The sequence below is a fragment of the Solea senegalensis genome, unplaced genomic scaffold (genome assembly GCF_019176455.1).
Source record: "Solea senegalensis isolate Sse05_10M unplaced genomic scaffold, IFAPA_SoseM_1 scf7180000015709, whole genome shotgun sequence".
In the NCBI taxonomy this organism is placed as follows: domain Eukaryota; kingdom Metazoa; phylum Chordata; class Actinopteri; order Pleuronectiformes; family Soleidae; genus Solea; species Solea senegalensis.
This window is the reverse complement of record NW_025321426.1, coordinates 5,507-31,717: the sequence shown is the minus strand read 5'-3', so window position 1 is coordinate 31,717 and position 26,211 is coordinate 5,507. Positions and strand designations below refer to the sequence as shown.

The window sequence follows — 26,211 nt, the reverse complement described above, 5'->3', positions numbered from 1 at the left end:
GCAGCCCCTGTGTCCCTGTGAGCTAAAATCACTGATTTTCTCTCTGGACTTTGGTGTGGGAGAGTGAGTGATTTACAAACTTCAGTTTCCTGTTGGAAAAGTCTTTTTAATTATGGAAACAAAGTGAAAAAATGGATTTTATTCGGTGAGTTTTTTGTTAAGTGCCTAAAATCTGTTTTTCACAGACACATTCTCATATTTTCCGTAGAATATTGGTCAGACATTTTCCCGGACGTGTGTGGGATCACTGTAAAAACAAAAAAGTCTTTGAAATAAAAATGATGTGCTTGTTAGATTTGACCCAGGTGCAACTCAAACTGCATAAAATCAATAAAGTTCACAATATTAGCAACAGTATTTGTTTCTCTTTGAAATAAGATAAATATATGTCACACTCACAGATTGGCCCACGAGCTGCCATTTGTATAACCTGGGTTTAATCCGTCATATATATGTAGTATTTGGTATAAGTAGTGAGTTTGTGTTTGTCCTGGGTTTCAGCTTTGCTCCGTCACTGACTGTCCTGTGTTATAAAGGAGACAAAGAGAAACGAGCTGAGATTCAGAGAGAAAGATCGATGCAGGATTTTCACGTTCTTCTCACCACGTACGAGGTCTGTGGCCACTTTTCTACTGAAAACACAAAGATCTGAAGCTTCACTCGTGCTTTGAAGTGATCTGTCTTTACTCTTCTGCTGCGTTACAGCTCTGCCTCAAAGACACCTCATTCCTGAAACGGTGAGTTTGAACTGTTTTTAAAATAAATGCTTAATCTTTCTGAATTAAGATAGTCCCATATGAACACGCGTACCGGGCTGGTTTATCATGATGTAAATATTTTAAATTAGGGTGAAATATATAACAACATGGAATATAGGCCTGAATTAAACAAAAAATAACAAACTATAACAAAAACATAACCCAACCCCCGTAATTTACATATAATACAATAAGTAAACATTTATACCTGAAAGGGGTAGTTGAAGTTTTTGGTGTGTTTTACACAGACACAGAACCTCACTTTAAGTGAAAACACGTCTGTTTTTAGATTTTCAAACCATATAACAAAGACTCTACGATATCTTCAGAACATGTCCATGTCTTTGTCTCTCTTTCCAACAGGAAAGTCAAATTTGTAAACCACTAAAGTCCATGGAGAAAATCAGTGATTTAAGATCACGGGGACACAGTATGAGGGTTACTTCCTATCTTAATTCAAGAGCATGTTATATTGATTTGAGAACATTATTTATTGATTTCGCCTTCAGATTTTGTGGTATTGTCTTTCAAAACTCTGCTTGTGCTCAAACTGCTATGTTGTAATATTTTATGCTGTGCTTTAACAGTTTTGAAAATAGGTAAAAAATGAAAGCTTACGACCAATATGTCGTAAGCTTTGGGCACAACCAAAACAAATGTGAAAGATTTGCCTCTGCAGTGTGACAGCGATCACATTGTGGATCTGGATTTGCTGAGGTGGGCTCTGCAATACTTTCAACTGGATCACTGGAATTGACCCTTGTCAAAGCCAATGACCACCAATCAGCTGTCTGCACCATACCCAGCTCTCCCTCCCATGCAGGTTTTAACTTGGGGAGTGGGGAGTGTCACTATTAAGTGACATTGTGCATTGATAAATTATAGATACAAGTCCTTTCTGGCTAGTAGATCGCCTAAAAAGGCTCTCCCATTGTAGTTCCTGGAGGAGCCCAGGGAAGGAATCGGATCTTGTGCGCACAAAATTATAGACCTGAAGGTAAAGGAAAAAGTGTGTGCGTGGCAGATTAAATTTAAGACATAAAGTGTTGAAGCTAGGAAAGATACCGTCATCAAAAAGGTCTTTGAAGCTATTAAGGCCTTGCTTCGCCCAGAGAGTGAAGGATGAGTCCAAAATAGAGGAAGCTAATGGATGGTTGTTGTCAATAGGCCCCAGAAAGGAGGCGAGGAGAGCTTAAAATGGCGGAGGAATTGTATCCATATTTTTAAAGTGGACTGCACCAGAGGGTTTAAGGAATGATGGTGGGGGTGGGGAGATGACAAACCAAACATCAGGATGTTTAAGCTAGTAAACAAGTGTGTGTATGTTAGCAGCCTAATAATAGTGCATGAAATTATGGAGCACAAGGCCACCCCTATAACTGCCTCACTGATCCTAGGGACCTTTCCACCCCATACAAATGTAGTGATTTCCTGATCTAGTGTCTAAAGATACTCATTGGTAAAAAATATGGGAAGGTGTAGAAAAACAGATATTCATCTTAATGCATTGCACTGTTCCAGCGTTGGAAGTCTGATTTCATTTTGGCTACTGAAGGAGTGAGATTGGCTTTAAACATGGAATGTAGTGTGTGAGTAATCTCGAGGACAGACTGAATCAAAGGAACAGAGGACACTGGGTTTGTTATATAAAGCAGCAGATCATCTGTATAAAGAGACACCATATGCTCCACACCATGCCCAGAGATACCTTCAGAATTCGGTAGGGCCTTAGGCGCCATAGAAAGAGGCTCAATAGAAATGGCAAAAAGTAACGGAGATAGCAGGTACCCCTGACGCATCCTCCTGGAAAGTGGAAAGAATGGAGAGCGTATAGATAAATCCCCCCACTCTACACGGTCGAAAGGCTTTTTACATTACATGTCATTTAGCAGACGCTTTTATCCAAAGCGACTTACAATAAGGGCATTTAAACAATTGGGTACAAATAAGAGCTAGAAGTAAGTAAGAGCTTCAAGTAAGCCAAACTATGAAGTGCTAGTCATAAGTGCGATGTATAAGCAAGTTTTTTTTTTGTTTATTTTTGTCGCCGTCGTCTTAGTCAAGGTAGAGTCGGAAGAAATGTGTTTTTATTTGGCGGCGGAAGATGTGGAGGCTTTCCGCTGTCCGGCTGTCGATGGGGAGCTCGTTCCACCATTTAGGAGCTAGGACAGTGAACAGTCTCAAGTTCTGCGAATGCCTCTGCATTCCTCTCAGTAAGGGGGCAGCAAGCCGGTTTGCCGATGCAGAGCGGACAAGCCAGGAGGGAGTTGCAGTAGTCCAATTGTGAGATGACAAGAGCCTGGACCAGAACCTGTGCCGCCATATAGGTTAGAAGAGGCCGTATCCTTCTGATGTTGTGCAACATGTATCTACAAGATCGAGCTGTTACGGCAATGTTGGCAGAGAGATGGTCATAAAGTGTCACACCCAGGTTCCTTGCGGTATGAGAAGGAGCTACCACAGAGTGGTGAGATCAGGAGGTGGGGTTGAGAAAGAAGAGCGAATGTCATCACTTTTTGTGAAGTAGTTGACAAAGTGAATTGGTAGAAGGGAGGAGGGGGAGTGGGGGGGTCAAGGAGGTTAGAGAAGATCGAGAAAAGTTTTAGGGTTAGAGAAAGAGGATTGAATTTTAGTTTGATAGAAAGATTGTTTGGCTGCAGAGATAGAGGCAGTGAAGGTGGAGAGAAGAGAGTGATAGGAAAGCAGGTGGTCGGGGTGTTTTGATTTCCTCCATTTCCTTTCTGCTGCCCGTATCGTGGCTCTCTCAGCACGCACTGAGTCAGACAACCACAGGGCTGGGGAGGACTTACGAACCCGCCGGGAAGTAAGAGGACAGAGAGAGTCAAGAGAGGAGGACAGAGTAGAGAGGAAGGTGTCTGTGGCAGAGTTGGGATGCATGAGGGAGAAGGAGTCAGCTGAAGGAAGTGCCGATAGAACAGTTGAGGAGGGAGAGAGAGCGAATGTTGCGACGGACAAGTGCAATATCTGATGAGATGAGACCATCAGATTGGGAGAGAGTAGGATATGAAGAAATTATCAGAGACATGTTACCTTGAGGTCGGAGGTGGAGCAGTTTCTGGTGAAGATGAGGTCAAGGTGGTTGGCAGCTTTGTGTTGGTGGAGAAGGAGCAAGTGAGAGAGAAAGAGAGGAAAGTAGAAGAAGTAGATCGGATGAATTCTCTGACTGGATGTTGAAGTCACCAAGAAGAACAAGTGGTGGGCCATTTTCTGGGATGTTTGAGAGGAGGACATCTAGTTCCTCCAAGAAGTGTCCCAATGGGCCTGGTGGACGGTAGATGACAACAATGATTAGGTTTGGGTGAGTTATAGTTACAGCATGAAATTCAAACAACTGTGAAGAGAAGTGAGGCAGTGGGTAAAGAGTGAAAGTCCAGTTGGGGTTGATGAGCAGACCTGTCCCGCCACCTCTTCCAGTGGATCTGGGTGTGTGGGAGAAGGAGTGGGCAGAGGAGAGAGCCGCAGGGGTGGCTGTGTTGGAGGGTGTTATCCAAGTCTCTGTGAGAGCAAGGAAGTCCAGACATTGCTCAGTAGCAAAGCCAGAGATGAACTCAGTCTTGCGGGTAGCTGACTGGCAGTTCCACAGGCCCCCTGCAACAAGGTGTTGGATGTGTGTGGAGCGGGTGGGATAGATACAGTGGGTACGGAAAGTATTCAGACCCCTTTAAATCTTTGTTTCATTGCAGCCATTTGCTAAAATCAAAAAAGTTTTTTTTCTCATTAATGTACACTCAGCACCCCATCTTGACAGAAAAAAACAGAAATGTAGAAATGTTTGCAAATGTATTGAAAAAGAAAAACTGAAATATCACATGGTCATAAGTATTCAGACCCTTTGCTGTGACACTCATATTTAAATCACATGCTATCCATTTCTTCTGATTGTCCTTGAGATGGTTCTGCTCCTTCATTGGAGTCCAGCTGTGTTTAATTAAACTGATTGGACTTAATTAGGAAAGGCACACACCTGTCTATATAAGACCTTACAGCTCACAGTGCACGTCTGAGCAAATAAAACCAGGCACTGCTCATCACCTGCCCAATACAATCCCAACAGTGAAACATGGTGGTGGCAGCATCATGCTATGGGGGTGTTTTTCAGCTGCAGGGACAGGACGACTGGTTGCAATTGAAGGAAAGATGAATGAGGCCAAGTACAGAGATATCCTGGAAAAAAACCTCTTCCAGAGTGCTCAGGACCTCAGACTGGGCCGAAGGTTCACCTTCCAACAAGACAATGACCCTAAGCATACAGCTATGAAGGAGTGGCTTCGGAACAACTCTGTGACCATTCTTGACTGGCCCAGCCAGAGCCCTGACCTAAATCCAATTGAGCATCTCTGGAGAGACCTGAAAATGTCTGTCCACCAACGTTCACCATCCAACCTGACAGAACTGGAGAGGATCTGCAAGGAAGAATGGCAGAGGATCCCCAAATCCAGGTGTGAAACACTTGTTGCATCATTCCCAAGAAGACTCATGGCTGTACTAGCTCAAAAGGAGCTTCTACTCAATACTGAGCAAAGGCTCTGAATACTTATGACCATGTGATATTTCACTTTTTCTTTTTTAATAAATTTGCTAAAATTTCAACATTTCTGTTTTTTTTTTGTCAAGATGGGGTGCTGAGTGTACATTAATGAGAAATAAATTGAACTTTTTTGATTTTAGCAAGAGGCTGCAATGAAACAAAGAGTGAAAAATTTAAAGGGGTCTGAATACTTTCCGTACCCACTGTAAGTGAGGACAGATTACGGTGATGTTGTGAGTGAATGTGAGGTCTGTAATATCTATGAGAAGAAACATGAACAGGAATGTAAAAAGTGCACATATGTGAAAGGTAGAAAACAATTACAGACAGGTACTTAGCCTCATTAGCCTCCTTGTTAGACTCCTTGTTAGACTCCTTTGTCTTTGTCTTCCTGAGTCTTCGTCTGCCGCTTCCAAGTGAGAGCTGCTTTTTAAAAGACACCTGATTAGGTGCCGATTGGTTGCAGCTGTGTTGGCCACTCCCCTGTAGCCAGTGAAATCTTTGTACTTGGTCGCATTCATCTTTCCTTCAATTGCAACCAGTCGTCCTGTCCCTGCAGCTGAAAAACACCCCCATAGCATGATGCTGTTTCACTGTTGGGATTGTATTGGGCAGGTGATGAGCAGTGCTTGGTTTTCTCCACACATACCGCTTAGAATTAATGCCAAAAAGTTAAATCTTGGTCTCATAAGACCAGAGAATCTTATTTCTCATAGTCTGGGAGTCCTTCATGTGTTTTTTGGCAAACTCTATGTGGGCTTTCATATGTCTTGCACTGAGGAGAGGCTTCTGTGCAAATGGCTGCAATGAAACAAAGAGTGAAAAATTTAAAGGGGTCTGAATGTGTCTATGTGTAAATATGTATATATGTATATATGTACAGTATATGTGTACTGTATATGTATATATGTATATGTATATATGTGTCTATGTGTAAATATGTATATATGTCATGATGAAGGTGATGTGGTTTTCTTCTCCAGCACACTGTCCATGTGGCTATTGTTATGAAAAGCATGGGCGCTCGTGTATTGATGAACTGATATTTCGATAGAAAGTCGTCAAGTGCACAAGCAGTTTTCAGACACCAAATTCACAAAATAATTTAAAAATCATTTTAAAAAATAATACGATTTGAACTTAGTGATGGAGGCAGCAGTTGATCAACAACTCCTGTGTGTGTGATGTTAAAATCACTGATTTTCTCTATGGACTTTGGTGTGGGAGAGTGAGTGGTTTACAAACTTCACTTTCCTGTCAGAAATGGCAAAGTTAGTTAGTCTTACATAAGTCGATGTATACAGTGCTATAGTTAACAGGGTATCACTTCATGTGTTCATTATGAATGTGTACAGGTGAATTGTAGGTCACAGGTCATTGGTTGTTCTCTGTTCTCCAGGTGGAAGTGGAAGGTGCTGGTCGTGGACGAGGCTCATCGTCTGAAGAATCAAAAGTCACTGTTACATAAAACTCTGACACAGGTAACTGTCTCCTCATCATCTCACCTCTCTGTGAACACTGTCTCCTCGTCATCTCACTTCTCTGTGAACACTGTCTCCTCATCATCTCACCTCTCTGTGAACACTGTCTCTCTCATCTTCTCTGTGAACACTGTCTCTCGTCATCTCACCTCTGTGAACACTGTCTCTCATCATCTCACCTCTGTGAACACTGTCTCCTCATCATCTCACCTCTCTGAACACTGTCTCCTCATCTCACCTCTGTGAACATCATCATCTCACCTCTCTGATCTCACCTCTGTGAAGCTGTCTCCTCATCATCTCACCTCTCTGTGAACACTGTCTCTCTGTGAACACTGTCTCTCATCATCTCTGCTGTGTCTCCTCATCATCTCACCTCTCTGTCTCACCTCTGTCTGTCTCCTCATCATCTCACTCTGTGAACACTGTCTCCTCATCATCTCACCTCTGTGAACACTGTCTCCTCGTCACTGTGTGTGAACACTGTCTCCTCATCATCTCACCTCTGTGAACACTGTCTCCTCATCATCTCACCTCTGAACACTGTCTCCTCATCATCTCACCTGAACACTGTCTCATCATCTCACCTCTGAACACTGTCTCCTCATCATCTCACCTCTGTGAACACTGTCTCCTCATCTCACCTCTGTCTCCTCATCATCTCACCTCTCTGAACACTGTCTCCTCATCATCTCACCTCAGAACACTGTCTCCTCATCTCACCTCTGCTGTCTCCTGTCTCTCATCATCTCACTTCACTGTCTCCTCATCATCTCACCTCTGTGAACACTGTCTCCTCATCATCTCACCTCTCTGTGAACACTGTCTCCTCGTCATCTCACCTCTGTGAACAGTGTCTCCTCGTCATCTCACCTCTGTGAACACATCTCACCTCTCACTGTGTCTCATCTCACCTCTCTGAACACTGATCTCACCTCTGTGAACACTGTCTCCTCCTCTCACTCTGTGAACACTGTCTCCTCATCATCTCACCTCTCTGTGAACACTGTCTCCTCATCATCTCACCTCGCTCTGTCTCCTCATCATCTCACTCTCTGTGAACACTGTCCTCATCATCACACCTCTCTCTGAACACTGTCTCCTCATCATCTCACTCTCTGTGAACACTGTCTCCTCATCATCTCACCTCACTGTGAACACTGTGAACACTGTCTCCTCATCATCTCACCTCTGTGAACACTGTCTCCTCATCATCTCACCTCTGTGAACGCTGTCTCCTCATCATCTCACCTCTGTGAACGCTGTCTCCTCATCATCTCACCTCTCTGTGAACACTGTCTCCTCAGCTGCTCACTGATGATTGTGTGTGTGTCAGTTGTGTTCAGAGTTTAGGGTGCTGCTGACAGGAACACCGATCCAGAACAATCTTCAGGAACTCTACTCTCTGCTGACTTTCATCCAGCCCAGCGTCTTCACTGTGGACGAGCTGAACACGTTTGTGCAGTATTACGCAGACGTACGGAAGAATCCTGCTCTTGGTACGATTCATGTTCAACCTTTTGAACCATGTGACGCTATTTGTTTGCTGCGTCTTTCGTCTGACAACTGTCACACCTGACTGAGGGAGTGTTTGTGTGTATATATCAGCAGAGCGGGGGTGGGCGGACACAAGAAGTTGATCTGAATTTGTCTCTGTGTCTCTCTGTCTGTGTGTGTGTGTGTGTGTGTCAGCTGCTGAACTTCAGAAGGTCTTGGAGCCGTTTCTTCTGCGCAGAGTGAAATCTGAGGTGGCTCTAGATTTGCCCAGGAAGGTGGAGCTGGTGGTTTATCACGGCATGTCGGCTCTGCAGAAGAAATACTACAAAGCTGTTCTGATGAAGAACTCTGGTAAGATACATTACATTACATTACATGTCATTTAGCAGACGCTTTTATCCAAAGCGACTTACAATTGAATTGAGTACAATCAGCCAGGGGTGGAATCGAACTTGCGACCATTGCGACTATGATGTCTTTCGCACACAGGGTACCGGTCTTAACCACTGAGCCACTCCACCCCACATATACCACGCACTGTTCTCACCAACATACAGCCCTGGTCATTTACAGTCATGTGAATAAATGAGGACACCCCATAAGATATTCAGTTATACATTAAGAAATGTTCACATATCAATGTCTAATCTTGTTTTTATTTATCTCTGGAAAAGAAAGTGATATAATTGCAGGTAAACAGCAAAAAATAACATTGTTTTACTCATTAAACAAAAGACATCAACATAAATGCATATTCTAACTGAGGAAAAAGTTAGGACACCCTCCCCCCTAATACCTAGTGTTACCCCCTTTAGCTGAAATAACTTCAGTGAGACGCTTCTTGTAATACTAATACTGTAATACTCTACCAGTCTCTGACATCTGTCTGAGGAAAGTTTGCCCCCACTCCTCAATGCAGAATGCTTTAACCTGTGTGACGTTTGAGGGGTTTCTTGTATGTACAGCCCGTTTCAGGTCACCCCACAGCATCTCAATGGGATTAAGATCTGGGCTTTGACTGGGCCATTCCAGGACTCTCCATTTCTTAGTTTTCAGCCAGTCCTTTGTGGATTTACTGGTATGTTTAGGGTCATTGTCATGTTGCAGGGTCCAGTTCCGCTTCAGCTTTAATTTTCTTACAGATGGTCTCACATGTTGCTCAAGCACCCTCTGATACACTGTAGAATGGGTTAGGGTTCATGATGGATTCTAAGATGGTGAGCTGGTCAGGTCCTGCTGCAGCAAAGCATCCCCAAACCATGACACTTCCACCTCCATGCTTCACAGTTGGTACGAGGTTCTTTTCCAGGAAACATGTCCTCTGTTCTGTTGTCCAAATAAGGTTTCCTCCTTGGACACCTCCCATGAAAATTAAACTTGTGCAGTTTCTTTCTGATTGTAGAGGCATGCACTTTCACATCAACAGTTGCCAGAGCCTGCTGTAGGTCCTGTGGTGACATTTTAGGAGTTTTGGAGACTTCTTTTAGCATCTTGTGGTCTGCTCTCGGGGTGAACTTGCTTGGATGGCCAGACCTGGGCATGTTGGCAGTTCTTTTGAATGTCCTCTACTTGTACACTATTTTCTGGACAGTGGAATGGCTGATTTCAAACTCTTTTGAGATCTTTTTAAATCCCTTACCAGACTCATATGCTGCAACAAACTTCTTTCTGAAGGCCTCAGACAGGTCTTTCGATCTCACCATGGTGTTCATGCTCACGTCAACAGTCAGTAGCAAACTGAATGTCTGAGGTTTAAATAGGGCAAGCCTTCTTCAAAATGTTGAGTAACAATGTTCTAATCATGTGCACTTGATGTGATACACCTGTGTGTGATATCAGCCATTATAACTGGGAAAAATGTGGGGGTGTCCTAATTTATTCCTCACCGGAAATTGCATGTTTATTTTATTACGTTTTACAGAAAGTTTTAAAAAGTATTTTCTTCAGTTTTACTTGTTTAGTTATATTACTTGAATCTCTCAGTATTGTTAAAATTTGTATTAAATATCCATATGTCTAAATATGTTAAAAAACACATGTGTTTTCATAGGGTGTCCTAATTTTATCACATCTTTATCTGTCTTTTTCTAAGTGCCACAAGGGGGAGCATGTCATGAAGGACAAAGTGCAACCAAAGCGTCCCGCCCCCTTTCATGTCCACTAGTCACGTAAACATATCGTGTGGTCAAATAAAGTAATGTTAAACAAACCAAAAACATTTCTGTAAATAACGTCAGTTTTATGACCTTTAATTCTGCACAATTGTTTTGTAACTTTTGGAAATGATTGTGATTTGACAGTCTGTAATTGAAACAAAAGGTTTTACTGTTTTTAAATTTGTAACATTTTTGTAACATGTGACCGAAATGTTCCGTAACTTTTGTAAATGTTTTTTTGTGACTTGACAACAGTTTGTACATTTAAACAATAATAATAATAACATTAGTTACAGGTTTTTGTAAACCTGAATTTTGCAAACTTTTTAACATTGTGATATTTTTGTTGTGAGGCAACTTAATAAAACAAAAATACGCTTTGTAACAGGTTGTTGTGATAACTAATGTTATTTACATGTTTTCTGAACATTACTAATGTCTGTAGATAACGTTTGTCTGATGTGAGTGATCTTCTGATCTGATGAACTCTGTGGTTTCAGAGGCGTTTGGAAACGAGCAGCGGAACAAGACTCGACTCTTGAACATCCTGGTGAACCTGAGGAAATGTGTCAACCACCCGTATCTGTTTGACGGTCAGTGCTGCAGACGTTATTCTTTTTTATTTATTTGTATTTACATTTATTTTATTTTATCTCTGGTGTTTGGTGCAGGTGTGGAACCAGAGCCGTTTCAGATGGGAGAACATCTGGTTGAAGCCAGTGGGAAGCTCTGTCTCTTGGACAGCATTCTGACTCTGCTGCACAAAGAGTCCGTCCACTGCTCTGTCTGTCTGTCTGTCTGTCTCACACTCTTCTCCTTCTTATTCAAAGTAAGTCAGTGATAAGTTGTTGTGTTTCTCTCTCTCTCTTCATGTCAGGGGTCATCGTGTCCTGCTGTTCTCTCAGATGACCAGGATGTTGGATATTATCCAGGATTATTTGGAGTACAAAAGTGATTCTTCTTTTTTTACTTATTTTTATTGGAATGATTTTAACATTTCACTCATCACTTTCAAAGTTCAGATGAGGTCACAACGCAGCCTGAGACCTACAGTCAGGGTCGTTGAGGTTTTTTTTATACTTTATTTATAGTTTACAGGTTTTTCAAAGACAGTAACAGGACATACAGGAGAAACAACAACAACAAAAACAAACAAAACTGCCAGACACTACACAAGATAGCTATACCGTTCAGACAAAGTTTTCGCCATATCAACATCTCCAGAGCAAGGTAAAATGACATGAATAAGTTAATCCAATCCAACACTGTAGTTATATAGCTAGATAAGTCAAAGTCCCTGTGGTTATCAGGTGATTTGACACTGTGCCAAGAAAGGTCCCCATGTTTTCTCAAATCTGTTTTGTGTATTGTGTTTGTACAGACAGAGTTTTTCCATCTGTATAATGGAGCACAGGGAATGAAGTTTCTTGGCCACCACCATTCCTATCTGCCAAGACATCTGCACGTTGCGTAGTAGCTCAGTGGTCATTACAGAGCATCCAGAGATGGCCAGGTCATGGTTAGGCTAGCAACAGCCACTCAAAGATTGCAGTCCAAAAACTACGCAGAGTTGGGCAAAACCAGAATAGATGCGCTAGTGATCCCTCAGCTGAACAACACTTATCACATACAGGAGACACCGATGGATGCGGTTTAGATTAGTTTTTCAATAGTGTAGTCTATGAATCACCTTATATTGAATTAGCCTGTAACCTGACTTCATAGAGCAAGAATGAACCCAGATCTCTGCTGATATCTCTGAATGTAGGTCACTAGCCCAGGCATCCTTAATGTGATCTGAATAATTTTGATACCAGCTGCTTCGAGTCTGGAGGGAGTAAAAGGATTTTCAAGAAAAGGATGAGTGGTAGGGGTGAATTCAAAGTGTGGACAATTTTCCTTAGTGTAATGTCTGACTTGAAAATATCGAAAGAAATGGGAATTTGGAAGATTGAACTTAGTCCCTAATTGGGTAAAAGATGCAAATTTGTCTTCAATGTACAGATCTAAAAATGTTTTGATACCCCTCTCTCTCCATACCCCAAACACCCCATCTAGCAGTCCAGGCTTGAATTAATGATTTTGACATATTGGAAAATAAATGGAAACACTGGGAGTCTGGCAGGCCACCTTTATCTGACTCAATATTTGCAAAGAATGCTTTAGGGTAAAATTTTGTTTAGTCGACTTGTCTACCAGGGCAGAACCAGAAAACAGGAAGTGAAGAATTTTAGGGTCGTCGAGTTTTAAATCCAGAGGAACAACCTGATGCTCGTAGAATCAACGACGTCTTCTTAAAAACCCACTTATTTCATACTTACATTTGACAAGTATAATTATTTGAATATTTTATTAGCATTATTATGGTGCAGTTGCTTTTCATGTATCTGTTTTTTGACATTTTACTGAACAAATCAATTCATTGAGAAAATAATTACCCGATGATTAGACTTGTAAAATAATAATTAGTTGCACAAACAGACAGTAATAGTGATGTTCACTCTGCTGTAACCAATCAGGCTTTTAACTGAGTCAGCTCCGCCCATCTCATTAACATACTCACTTAGATTGTGAATATAAAAATGTCCAAATGAACGAATAAATAGAGAAATATAGAAATACAAATCTAAATGAATAATAATTGAAAGCATTTTTTTGAGTTTCGTATCATCCAAACATTTCATATCACTGTATGTATATTTATTTTGTTTTAAACACTAAATATTGTTGTTTTTGTTTCTTCTTCTTCAGATTACAGCTACGAGCGTCTGGACGGTTCAGTCCGAGGAGAAGAACGGAATCTGGCCGTGAAGAACTTCAGCAGCAGAGACGTCTTCATCTTTCTGCTCAGCACTAAAGCAGGTCATCCACACACTGATACACACGGCTCATTGAGAGTACTTCAATTTGGTGTGAGAAGGAAGTTAAGTTGATATTTAGGTAAATGTGTCCCTCTGCCGCTGTTCCCTTCAGGGTTCCCACACTCCTTGAAATCCTTGAAAGTTTGTGAATTTTAAAAAATATCAACTTAACTTCTTTCTTGCACAAAATCCAAGCACTTTAAATGACCCATGTCTTTTTAGGGTCATTTTCAAAAACCTTTCCATGGGTCGTCAAAATCCTTGAAAGTTTCTAAATTTGAATTTTTTCCCCAAAGGTCCTTGAGACTTGGGAAAAAAAATTCAAGGCCCTTGAAAATGTTTGAAAATTGCACTCAGGGTTCCCACAGGTCCTTGAAATCCTTGAAAGTTTGTGAATTTTAAAAATGAAATGCCTTCATGTAAAAAATATTTTACCAGCACTTTTTGATGAATGAATTCATGTGTTCATTGACATAAGCGTCATGCGTGTGTCTGCAGGTGGGGTGGGGCTGAACCTCACGGCCGCTGACACCGTCATTTTCGTGGACACTGACTTCAACCCTCAGAACGACCTGCAGGCCGCAGCTCGCTGCCATCGCATTGGTCAGAGCAGGTGACGCTGCCTTTCATAGCTGTTAGTTTGTAAAGCACTCACTCTCCCACACCAAAGTCCACAGAGAGAACCAGGGATTTTAACGTCACACACACAGGAGTTGTTGATCACTGCTGCCTCCATCACTAAGTTCTAATGTCTGATTTTGTCACTTCAGTGTTTGAAATCCTTTGTTCAGATTGACCTCAGTGACACAAAGTGACCACACGAGGCAGCAGAGGACCAGCAGCTCCTGTGTCCCTGTGAGCTAAAATCACTGATTTTCTCTATAGACTTTGGTGTGGGAGAGTGAGTGCATTACAAACTTCAGTTTCCTGTTGGAAAAGTCTGTCTAACAGTGAGATAAAGACGGGAACCTCATCCTTACCATACAACACCTTACAATGTAATAATTTATGGTATGGGGGACTAGATAGAGGTCTGTGACAACTTGATTAATACCTGGAACACGTAAGTCAGACTTGTTAAAACCATCATTTAGGCTGCATGAACAGAATTAGTGTCTTTGTGTATTTAAACGCAGCGCGAGGGAAAGATGAGCTTTGAGTGGTCTGTGATGGATTGAGGTTAGAGTTAGAGCTAGGCCTAAATCACTGCACTGGCCCTTTAATCTGGTATTGTGTCACAGACCGGTGAAAGTGATCCGTCTGCTGGCCAGAAACACTGTGGAAGAGATGATGTACTCTCGCGCCGCATCCAAACTCCACCTCACCAACACGGTCATCGAAGAGGGACGCTTCTCTTTACTGAATGAACCTACCACCAGTACAGCACAGGGAATGCAGGTGTGTGCGTGTGTGTTTCTGTCTGTGTGTCTGCGTGTGTGTGCATGCGCGTGCATGTGTTTGTGTGCGCGCGTGTGCATGCGTGTGTGTGTGCCGCAGTATTTCTCTGAATCCTGACAGTTCCTGTCTTCACTTCTACACCTAACCACTCCAGCTGTCTGTGGTGTACTTCTGCTCTCACCACTTGTCGTTTCCTGCACCACACGCAGCTCAGCGAGATCTTGAAGTTCGGGGTAGATAAGCTCCTGTCATCAGAAGAGAGCTCCGTGCAGGATGTGAAACTGGAGAAGATCCTCGGCCTGTCACGCAACGGACAGTGGGTGAGTGACGAGGATGTCAGCTCACACAGTGAAGAAGAGGATGAGGACGAAGAAGAGCAGGAGGAGGAGGAGCAGGAGGAGGAGGAGGAGGAAGAGGAGGAATCAGACAGATGTATGTTGCACCAACTCACATCACTCTAACTTTGTTTTTCATTCAGTTTTTAACCGAGTTTCAGGACATGAAACAAAAAGACTTGTCTGATAAAATCTACATCAGCTACAGTCTATGATGCGTTCTTGTCTTTATCTCACTGTCAGACAGACTTTCCAACAGGGAAGTGAAGTTTGTAAACCACTCACTCTCCCACACCAAAGTCCACAGAGAAAATCAGTGATTTTAACATCACACACACACACACTGCCGCCTCCATCACTAAGTTCTAATGTCGGATTTTGTCACTTCAGTGTTTGAAATCTTTTGTTCAGATTGACCTCAGTGACACAAAGTGACCACACGAGGCAGCAGCTCCTGTGTCCCTGTGAGCTACAATCACTGATTTTCTCTCTGGACTTTGGTGTGGGAGAGTGAGTGGTTTACAAACAGGAAAAAGTCTGTATCTAACAGTGAGATTAAGCTGATGTAGACTTTGTTCTCAGTACAGGGGGCGCTATTGTCATGATGCGTCGGCTCCTCACACAAACCAAGCTTCACCAACCTGCTGTAACTAACTGATCTCATATTGAATCTGCTTACATGATCAATATTGACGCTGTCTCTGTCAGATCACATGTACTACTTTGAGGGCAAAGACTACAGGCAGTGCACCAGCTCTAAAGACCTCAATGCCTTCGATCGCCTGGTGGAGGAGCATCAGGCTGCGATTCAGACGCAGGCGGGAGAGGGACGAGCACTGCGACACAAAGCTGGAGTAAGATTTTATCTTTTTTTTTATTACAACTGTGAAAAAAGTACTTTTTTTATCCATCTACAAAACCCAGGAACGTCTGTCTGTGTGTGTGTGTTACTCGCATATCTCTTGAACCGAAGGTCAAACTTGACGGGTGTCGTGTTACAGGCACGACTAAGTGCAGAGCCAAGTTTGACGTTGTTTGGATCAGTAATGCAAAAGAGCTCGTTAAAGATATCGGTAAAAGAAGCACACATTGGCTCGCACCGCTCTACTGTAGCCACTCCCCCTCTCAGTCACACAGCACTGAGTGAGACTAGGAACACCTGTCTGCACCTGAACCAGCAGGTTCCTGCAGCTGTCACCATACTGAACTCGAGCTCTGCATCCCAGTGACAACCAACCAACTGTCCTGCAACCATGGAGTTCAACTTTCCACAAATAAAATGTCACTGAACTGTTACTGTGTCATAGTAACAATGAGCACTCACACACACCAAACCAACAATGACTAAAAAACGCACACACATCAGATTTCACAGGCACTGCACCAGTGTTTTAAAATGAAAAACTCTGAATGTGTCTCGTTTTAAAGAGTTTGATTCACAGCTTTTCCATCTCTTCTTTGATGTATTGTGTTCTGCTGAAGCGTGCAGTTTGTTTTACAAGTGTTATTGTACACACATTGACTGTGTTGTGAGTAATGTAAACGAAGGAGACACAAGGAAAAACACCAAGGTTTCAGCCACTTCACTGAAGACTCACCGATTCAAATCCAGTCTACGACATCACGTCTTTATCTCACTGTCAGACAGACTTTTCCAACAGGAAACTCAAGTCTGTAAACCACTCACTCTCCCACACCAAAGTCCAGAGAGAAAATCAGTGATTTTAGCTCACAGGTACACAGGAGCTGCTGGTCCTCTGCTGCCTCGTGTGGTCACTTTGTGTCACTGAGGTCAATCTGAACAAAGGACTTCAAACACTGAAGTGACAAAGTCAGACATTAGAACTTAGTGATGGAGGCAGCAGTGGGTCAACAACTCATGTGTGTGTGATGTTAAAATCACTGATTTTCTCTGTGGACTTTGGTGTGGAAGAGTGAGAGTGTGTGTGTGTGTGGGAGAGTGAGTGGTTTACTAATGAGGAAATCCCAGATACCTGCAATGACTGCAAGTGTCCGTGTTTTTGTCTGTGTTCACTCACAGGGAACGCCGTCGTTCGCTGCCGGGATTCCAACAAAGAAGAGGAGAACTTTCACCGAGGCCGAGCTGGAGCTGAGGCGTCAGAAGAGAGAAGAGGCTGCAGCCAAGAGAGCCAAGACTCAGGAGGACACAAAGAAGAGACAGCAAGAGCAAAAACACAAGAACAAGTAAAGATGGTTGAACCTTAATCCTAACACAAGCTTCAGCAGGTCAGACCTTTGACACTGTGCGACGCCGTGTCACGTATGTCACAGTTACGACATTATTGCGATATTATTGTTAACAAATCTGCTTCAAGTTCTCAACAGCTCTAAAATACTCTCAGATCACATTAATGTTTCATTTAAGAGGAGTCTTTGATTTGTACTTAATTTTAAAGGGGAATACCGGTATTTTTGTGGGTGTGTGAATAGAACTTACTAAAGGTTTCATGGTTGGTCCTGCAGATTGCCTCGGGCAGCAGCCTTGAGCCGTGATCTTACGGGCAATAGTGCCATTCTTAGTTATCTCCATAAAAAGAGCTTTTTTATGCCAATCACTTATTATCGTTATTGTTGTTATTGTTATTATTATTATCATTGTAAGAGTCTGGCAACATTGCCATGGTTTTGTTACAAGACTGGTGGGGTTATTGCACTGCTGTGCTGCCAGAACAGAACATCTCTTACAATAACAATCCCGGCCATTTACTGGAGAAAAACCAGCACTTTTTATGAACTTAACTCAGCCTGAGGCCATCGACTGGACCAATCATGAAACTTTAAGTATTATTCACACACGCCCACATTTATTATTATCGTTATTATTATTAATAATAATAATAATAATAATAATAATAATAATAAAAACAATAGTAATAATAATAATAATAATAATAATAATAATGCATTTTATTTATAAGCACCTTTTTGACACTCAACATTTTACAAAACAAACAAACAATAAAAAACAGTCAGCAGGACCACAGTAAACAGAAAATGGAGAGGAATTACAGAGAGTAGGATGTTTAGTAGTAGTAGTATACTACTATATTTAGTAGTAGTATACTGGATGTGGGATTGGAATGATAGTGAGCTGTGGAGGATGACATCCAGACTCAGAGGAGCCCTATATTTATAAACATGGGGCCCAGGTAGAAAAATACCGGAATTCCCCTTTAATTTGAATCGTATCCATAAGGTTTCAGAAGATAACGTTTACTTGTTCTACAGGTTCGTAAGTTTTTACACAGAAATCATGAAAATGCCTAAAATCATAAAATCATAAAACAATAAGGGTTGTTGCTAAGGTTAAATAAATGAACCAATTTAAGTCCGGCAGCAGAGGGCGCCCTCTGCAGGACACGTGCGGAGTCGCGCTGCGTTGACTTTCCACCAGTTGACAGGTTTGTACATCCAGAGGAGAGAGAAGTCCTTGCAGAGACAGAGAGGGACAGACAGACAGGCAGAGAGGGAGAGTGACGTCTCATCGGTAGATTAACATAGGTAATGTTTGTTTTCCTGATCACTTGTGAGGAAGAAGGAAGACTGTTGCATATAGAGCTCTGGACGTCATGTGACTTGGTTTGTTTACTCCGCCATGTTGGCAGGAAAAGACTTACAGTGCTGGTTTAAATCCAGTGAATGTATCCGACTGTTCCTGCCAAAATGGCATTGTTCCAGTTGCGTGACGTCAGACAACGGAGCTCTATTCCTTATTAAATATGTTGTGTTTGTACTTTATTGAATTTAATTTGAGTTTGTTTGTTTGCAACAGTTTCACAGCTGTGACAGAGTGTTAGGGGCCATACTGAAGACTAACATGATTTTATATTAATGGTGTATGCCTCCATCCATGTGATATTTACATCATTCCAACATTCAAAATCTTCACTTTAAATCTGTTTCCTGAGGAACTTTCAAATATCTTTGAACAGAGTTTGTTAAACAATTTTTACAAGATCTTTTGATGAGTATTTCCGAAGAAGCAAAAACCAAAGATGTTTCACACTCTTCATCTGATCATCATCTGAGATTTATCTTCAAATATTTACTCTATTCTCGTCATATAACGCCATTTTTTAATCGCACTATTACAACTTAATTCTCATCATCTAAAAACGTTTTAATCGTACTATTACGTCTTTTTATCGTACTATTGTGACTTTTTATCGTACTATTACGACTTTTTATCGTACTATTGCGACTTTTTATTGTACTATTACGACTTTTTATCGTTCTATTACTACTTAATTGTATGACTTTTTATCGTGCTATTAAGACTTTTTATCATACTATTACGACTTTATCGTACTATCACGACTTGTGCGACTTTATTGTACTATTATGACTTTTTATCGTACCATTACGACTTTATTGTATGACTTTTTATCGTGCTATTAAGACTTTTTATCATACTATTACGACTTTATCGTACTATTACGACTTTTTGTCGTAATATTACGACTTTTTATTGTACAAATTTTTATTGTGCTATTATGACTTTATATCGTACTATTACGATTTTTTATTGTACGACTTTTTATCGTGCTATTACGACTTTTTACTTTTATCGTTATTAAGACTTTTTATCGTATTATTACGACTTTTTATCATACTTTTACGACTTTTTATCATGCTATTACGACTTTTTTCGTACTTTTACGACTTTTTGTCATACTATCACGACTTTTTATTGTACAACTTTTTATCGTGCTATGATGACTTTTTATCCTACTGTGACTTTTTATCATACTATTACGACTTTTTATCGTGCTATTATGACTTTTTATCGTGCTATTACGACTTTTTATTGTACAACTTTTTATCGTGCTATTATGACTTTTTATTGTACTAATACGACTTTTTGTCGTACTATTACGACTTTTTATTGTATGACTTTTCATCGTGCTATTATGACTTTTATAGCGCTATTACGACCTTTTATTGTGCAACTTTTTATCGTACTATTCCGACTTTTTATCGTACTATTATGACCTTATTTTCAGCATGAAACGACACACATACAACATCATTCTACCAATAGTACCACTGTTTTCTCCAAATATTACGACTTCAGTTAGCATATACACATATATATGTGTATATATATATATATATGTGTGTACATTTTTTTTTTCAGTATGTTGCTGTTACTTGTCGTACACAGCTATGTCGTCAGTGACTTTGTGTTTTATTTGGTTTGCGCGTCTGCAGACTTGCCTGGTGGGACTCGTGTGGCTACAGATCGCTGTGTCTTCAGTCTGTGGACAGCGAGGAGGAGGAAGACGAGGAGGACTTGGACGATGTCAGCAGTGTTTGTTCCACAGACTCCGACGACAGCAGAGCGATCCACTACGTCCTCGGGGACGTCACTCATCCTCATGCGCAGAAGGAAGACGCCGTCATTGTCCACTGTGTTGGTGAGCAAGCTCTCTGAATCACCATAGCAACACAGCTGAGTGTCTGTGTGATGAATACATATCGTCTTTTATTTAGACTTTTCCAACAGGAAAGTGAAGTTTGTAAACCACTCACTCTCTCATACCAAAGTCCACAGAGAAAAGCAGTGATTTTAACATCACACAAACAGGATCCACTGCTGCCTCCATCACTTCAAATGTCTTATTTTATGACTTTGGTGTTTAAAAATCCTACATTTGGATATTCACTGACACAAAGTGACCACACGAGGCAGCAGCAGACCAGAAGCTCCTGTGTCCCCGCCAGTTGATTTTCTCTATGGACTTTGGTGCGGGAGAGTGAGTGGTTTACAAAGTGACAGTGTGTGAGATGCTGACTGTGTCATTATGTCATACAAACACACTTCCAAAAAACCCTGACCTATATGTTAACCTTTACTTTAACTGTGTGTGTGTGTGTGTGTGTGTGTGTGTGTGTGTAGATGACTCAGGGCGTTGGGGCAGAGGAGGTTTGTTTACTGCTCTAGAGACGAGATCTGACGAACCACGAAAGCAGTATGAATTGGCAGGAAAGATGAAAGGTAAGCTTGTTTGTGACGTGCAGCATTTATCTCCTTCATCTCTGAGTTAAAGCTTTGGTTGTTGACGTTATTATTCTACGTCATGAACAGAAACCCAGAACAGAAAAAAAGTTATTAGTTTGCTGCATTCCTTCATCTGAAAACACTGTCATGCAGTAGTATCAGACCTGACTGAGGGAGCGTTTGTGTTTATACAGCAGCAGACCACAGTATTTATAACAACCGAGGGGGCTTCTTACGGAAACCTGTAACTTCTTTCTTGCCTCTTATGCTGTGTCAGCACATTCAGTCCTTGAATTTGAGGGAATGGGTCCTTGAAAGTCCTTGAAAATGTGTAGAAAGTGTGAACTTTTGTATTTGTCTCAGATCTGGAGCTTGGAAACGTGCTGGTCTTCCCCATCGATGACAAACAGTCCAGAATGGACGGCCAAGATCGAGTAAGTTTTAACTCTGCATTCACTGACTGATTATCTTCATTATTATGTCATACACAAAACATACAGACAATGTGAAACAAATAAACCTTCCTTTTTAATAATAAAAACCAGTTTGTGTGATTTTCCAGCTTCTTAAATGTGAATATGTTCTGGTTTCTTTGCACCATAAAACAGAGAAATCATTCAAACTGAATCATTTTGTGTTTGTGGACAAAAACAAGACGTTTGAGAACATCATCATTTCACTTTCTGACATTTTATGAACCAAAGATGACTCAATTCATCCACTTTGAAAACAATCACCAGTTGTTTATTTATGAGCTCAATTTGAAATCAAGAAGAAATTGAAAAAAAAGAAGAAAATTAAGAAATTCATGATTACTTTCTTGTAAGTATTAGTTATATACATATATATACATATGTATGTGTATATATGTATGTGTATACATATATACATGTGTATATATGTGTATATATACACATATATATGTGTATATACATATATACACACATATATGTATATATGTATGTATATGTATATACACATATATATACATGCATGTATATAGTGTTATCAGTGTACATAGTAACTGTCTGGAACAGTTAAAGAGTAGGGATGCACCGATATGACTATTACCACCGATACCGATATCCGATATTAATATTGCTGCTATGGCCGATAACCGATATCTACCGATGTGGATATATGTTTTAAAAAAAAGTTTCTGAGATGATAAAAGTTTGTACAGAATGAAAATCACGCAAGCTGAATTTTTGAATGTCTTCCTTTATTTTCAAAACATGTTTTACCTCCAAATAACAAGGTCACATAAGACACAAGTAACCTACTACAAGTAAAGGTTTTTAGAAACCTTTACCACTTGTAGCAAGTGTGTAACTAAATGAAAGTACAGTTTAACTCCCTCAACTCACTAAACTCCTGTGAGAAAGTTTGGATCATAAATTACAAACATGAACATAAATAAAAATAATACCCTGCCAAAGTTACTGTAACCGAGATAAGGGCGTCTATACTGGGTATGTAAATAAAGTCAACAACCCTTCCTCCCTGCAACAACAACCGCCCCACTTCCCTTCACAATAAAACTACACAACAGATATGAGAAACAATACCTGACAAGCTCTACTAAGAGCTGCCATAATAAAGAAAACATGTTAAAATACTTTATCAAACTTGCCAGTATTCATGGCAACCAGATATTTATTCAATTGCAAAACATCAGGAAAAGTAGCGCCGACTTGGCAGGTTGTTGCGGGGTTCAAAATGCGCTATCAACCTTCGGAACCCTGGGCTGGTCGTCAAGAGCAATCATTTCCATTACCTTGATCGTTATTGCCCTGGCCAAATTCTTCCTTTGGTCGAGTCTTTTTTGTCTGCTGCCTAATGTTACTAGCGTTAGCTTCCTGCCGTTGTTTGTGTACTTCAGGGTGGCGGTTTTTCAAATGACATGATCAAATTTGTGGTATTGAATGACTTGACGCAGAACCCTCCATAATGCTTTTTGCGTATCTTCTATTGACACCCTGAAAAATCGCCCACACCGCTGACATTCTCTCTCTCCTCAACACACACACACATCTTGTGCTGCGCTTGCGCCACTGACGCTGTCATATGCCCAAACAAATGCCGCATGGCCTCCCCTTTCCGACACACATACACAAACAGCAATTAGACAGGTATAAACATCGGTTGTTAAAATCGGTGCAGTTTTACTCATTGGACCGATGCCAATATGTTAAAAAATGACAAACATCGGCCGATAACAATATTAATGCCGATATATCGTGCATCCCTATTAAAGAGACACTATGTGAGATCATGTAGGAAATATTTTCTGGTTCATGAAACAAATGGATCATCAAAAATAATGGATCATGAAAATAGTTGTTAGTTACAGCCTGGTATTCCTTATGTTGTGGGGACGTACATCTGTTTACGCAGTCATATTTGTCTTGTCTTCTTTATGGGGACAAAAATCAAGTCGTAATTGACTACATTTTTAGGTGAAGACATGTTTTAAAGTTAGGCTGAGGTCAGAGTTAAACCAGTAGTAGTAGTAGTAGTTTTTTACTCTACGCTCTGACACACACACACGTCTCAGTCCCAAAAGAACAGAGGATAAAACTGACTGTTAGGCCACGTCAAAGTCACTTCCCCCGAAGAAAATAAAAGCCCTACGCTGCTCTGCACTGAGTTTTTGTAAATGCTTGTAACAAGTGTTATGAGTAAAGGATCTTCAATTAAAATAATAACAACAATAATAATATGAGTAAAGTGTGTGTGTGTGTGTGTGCATGCACGCGCTGGTTTGCAGAATTATTAGTCAGCAGTTTCACTGTCATGCATCCGTTTTGGTTTGTGTGTGTGGTGACAGAATTGTAGCTGCAGCAGCAGCAGCAGCGAGTGATAAAAGTGTGATAGATGATAAACGTCTGATTACCTGTGTGTGTGTGTGTGTGACCTGGTTTCTGTACCTCAGCTGGCTCTGATCGTGGCTCAGCACAGAGACAAACACAACAGTCTGTCTGGAATCTTCCTCTCTGCTCTGGACCAGGGTCTGAAGAAGATTTCTGTGGCGGCCAAACGACTCAAAGGTACAGTCAAACACACACACATGCACACACCCTGTGAAAACACTGTAATTACTGAGGAATTTGATTTTACTCTCTTCCTTCTGTGCTTGTTTGCACAGTTGAAGCTGCTGTCTGTATCAAACTATTACAATAATAATAATGATAATAATAATAATTAAGAATTATTCAGCTAATCCAGCAACTCATTTAACCATTAGCTTTTTTATCGCTTAGGTTATTGTTATTTTAGTTGTCAATTATGACTTGAAACAGTGATGTTAAGTGAGGAATACTGAAAATACACACACATATACTCATTTTAGTATTTACATATACATATATACTCACTAAACGGTTCTGCTTTGGGTCCTGATGTAGTCTATGAGAATCCCTGAGCTGAGTTAGTGTGTGTGTGTGTCTGTGTGTGTGTGTGTTGTTGTTTTTCTGCAGTGACTCAGTGAGTTAAAACCCTGTTAACTTTGTCTTTTCCTCACACAGCAAGCGTTCATCTTCCTCGCATCGGTCACTCCACCAAAGGGTTCAACTGGTATGGAACTGAGCGACTGATCAGGAAGCACTTGGCCTCCAGAGGAATCTCAACATTCATGTATCTTTCCCACGTTTTCAGCAGATTTAAATCAGTACAGCAGCTCATGAAGAAATGTTTTCCCTGAACGTCACTGACAGATACTATCACAGCACAGCAGCTCCAGCTCAGGCTCTGGCCCCTGCTGCAGCTGATCCACCGCCGCCTGGCTCTGACACAGAGAGTCCAGGTCCGTCAGCTGCTGTTCCGAATCTGCCCAGTTTCATGACAGGAGTCCACGTGTTCTTCTACAACCTTCCTGCGTCAGAGAGGAAGAGCCTCGCCCGCTACCTCATCACATATCCTTTCACTCTTCATGTCAGTGAGAGCAAAGTCACACCCACAGATGTTTGTGTAAAGAAGTGATCATTCACTTTGGATGTACTGACATAGGAAACATAAAAAACACTGGTTTGATTTTATCCAACTTAAGTAAAGACTTGCATGATAAAATCTATCTGTCTGTTTAAGTCTAGGATATCTTTAAGAACATGTTCACGTCTTTATCTCACTGTGACGCAGACTTTTCCAACAGGAAAGTGAATTTTGTAAACCACTCACCCTCCCACACCAAGGTCCAGAGAGAAAATCACTGATTTTAACATCACACACAGGAGTTGTTGATCCACTGCTGCCTCCATCACTAACTATGTTGTTATTTAAAAACCTTCATTCAGATTGACCTCAGTGACACAAAGTAGGGCAGCAGTAGACCAGCAGCTAAAATCACTGATTTTCTCTCTGGACTTTGGTGTGGGAGAGTGAGTGTCATCAAAGTGTCATCAGTCCTTAGCTGCTGTTCACTTATGATGGAGACGAGGAGGATGTGATGAGTCCAGGTGTGACTCACATCGTTGCCGAGGTGGAGAACAACATCCACTCACAGGTGAAATAACAACGTACCACCAAAATAAACATGTGAATTATTTACAAGTCTACAAACGTGCTTATTATCATAGTAGTGTTTTAATTGCTTGGAGCACCTCTGATGTAAATGTGGGGGATAACAAGGGATCGGGCAATGTACGATTTTTATCACATCACGATAAAAAAACACTCACAATAAGTCGATTATCATGATGACAGAAATTCACCACAATAATCACAAATGTGCCACAAGGGGGAGCTCCAGTCGTTCCAGGAATATTCTTGTTTTTAAACAAAAATATATTTTCTCGCACAGCGGCTAAACTGTTAGTATTTGGGTAAGGACAATCCTGACAAAATCTTCTCAACGTCGCAAAATTCAGCTCCGCCCCCAAAACGCTATATTATTTAAACATCAGTAACATTAGTTGGTCTGCATCTCTGTATTAAGAAGAGTTTTTTCTATTTGTGTGTGTGTGTGTGTTCCTCAGGAGCTCCAGGACCTGGTTGGTCAGTACACTCGGGCAGTTGCGGTACAGAAGTCCTGGTTGGAATCCTGCTTCTCCAAACAACGAAAAGTCGACACTAAACCCTTCAAGCATTTGTTGGATTAACAGTCGAGTTTCAGTCTGATTTCTGTTTTTAATTAAAGTTTTCTCATTTTCTTCTTCA

General features: G+C 41.0%; 1 protein-coding gene across 2 annotated transcripts; it reads left to right on the top strand.

Annotated features, from left to right (window-relative positions):
* Positions 1 to 504: 504 nt before the first annotated feature.
* chd1l (chromodomain helicase DNA binding protein 1-like) lies at positions 505 to 26,211 on the top strand. 2 transcript variants are annotated; one of them, XM_044017686.1, is made up of 22 exons: positions 505 to 613; positions 706 to 737; positions 6,707 to 6,788; positions 8,125 to 8,287; positions 8,481 to 8,636; positions 10,942 to 11,034; positions 11,113 to 11,209; positions 11,319 to 11,392; positions 13,193 to 13,303; positions 13,801 to 13,915; positions 14,544 to 14,700; positions 14,910 to 15,132; positions 15,744 to 15,889; positions 17,077 to 17,240; positions 20,268 to 20,473; positions 20,956 to 21,054; positions 21,421 to 21,491; positions 23,993 to 24,107; positions 24,585 to 24,693; positions 24,774 to 24,971; positions 25,477 to 25,558; positions 26,031 to 26,211. In XM_044017686.1, the coding sequence occupies exons 1-22, from the start codon at positions 578 to 580 to the stop codon at positions 26,151 to 26,153; spliced, it is 2,652 nt and encodes an 883-aa protein (XP_043873621.1). In that variant the 5' UTR covers positions 505 to 577; the 3' UTR covers positions 26,154 to 26,211. The 2 variants fall into 2 exon arrangements, with proteins under 2 accessions (XP_043873621.1, XP_043873620.1); XM_044017685.1 differs by having other exon boundaries at positions 23,978 to 24,107.

What these genes read in the sequence shown, in the direction of transcription:
- chd1l (XM_044017685.1), top strand. Translation starts at nt 578, where the DNA reads ATGCAGGATTTTCACGTTCTTCTCACCACGTACGAG. An exon ending in GAGCAAAAACACAAGAACAA is followed by an intron (nt 17,241 to 20,267) that starts GTAAAGATGGTT and finishes GCGCGTCTGCAG; the next exon opens with ACTTGCCTGGTGGGACTCGT. An exon ending in ATTGGCAGGAAAGATGAAAG is followed by an intron (nt 21,055 to 21,420) that starts GTAAGCTTGTTT and finishes TATTTGTCTCAG; the next exon opens with ATCTGGAGCTTGGAAACGTG.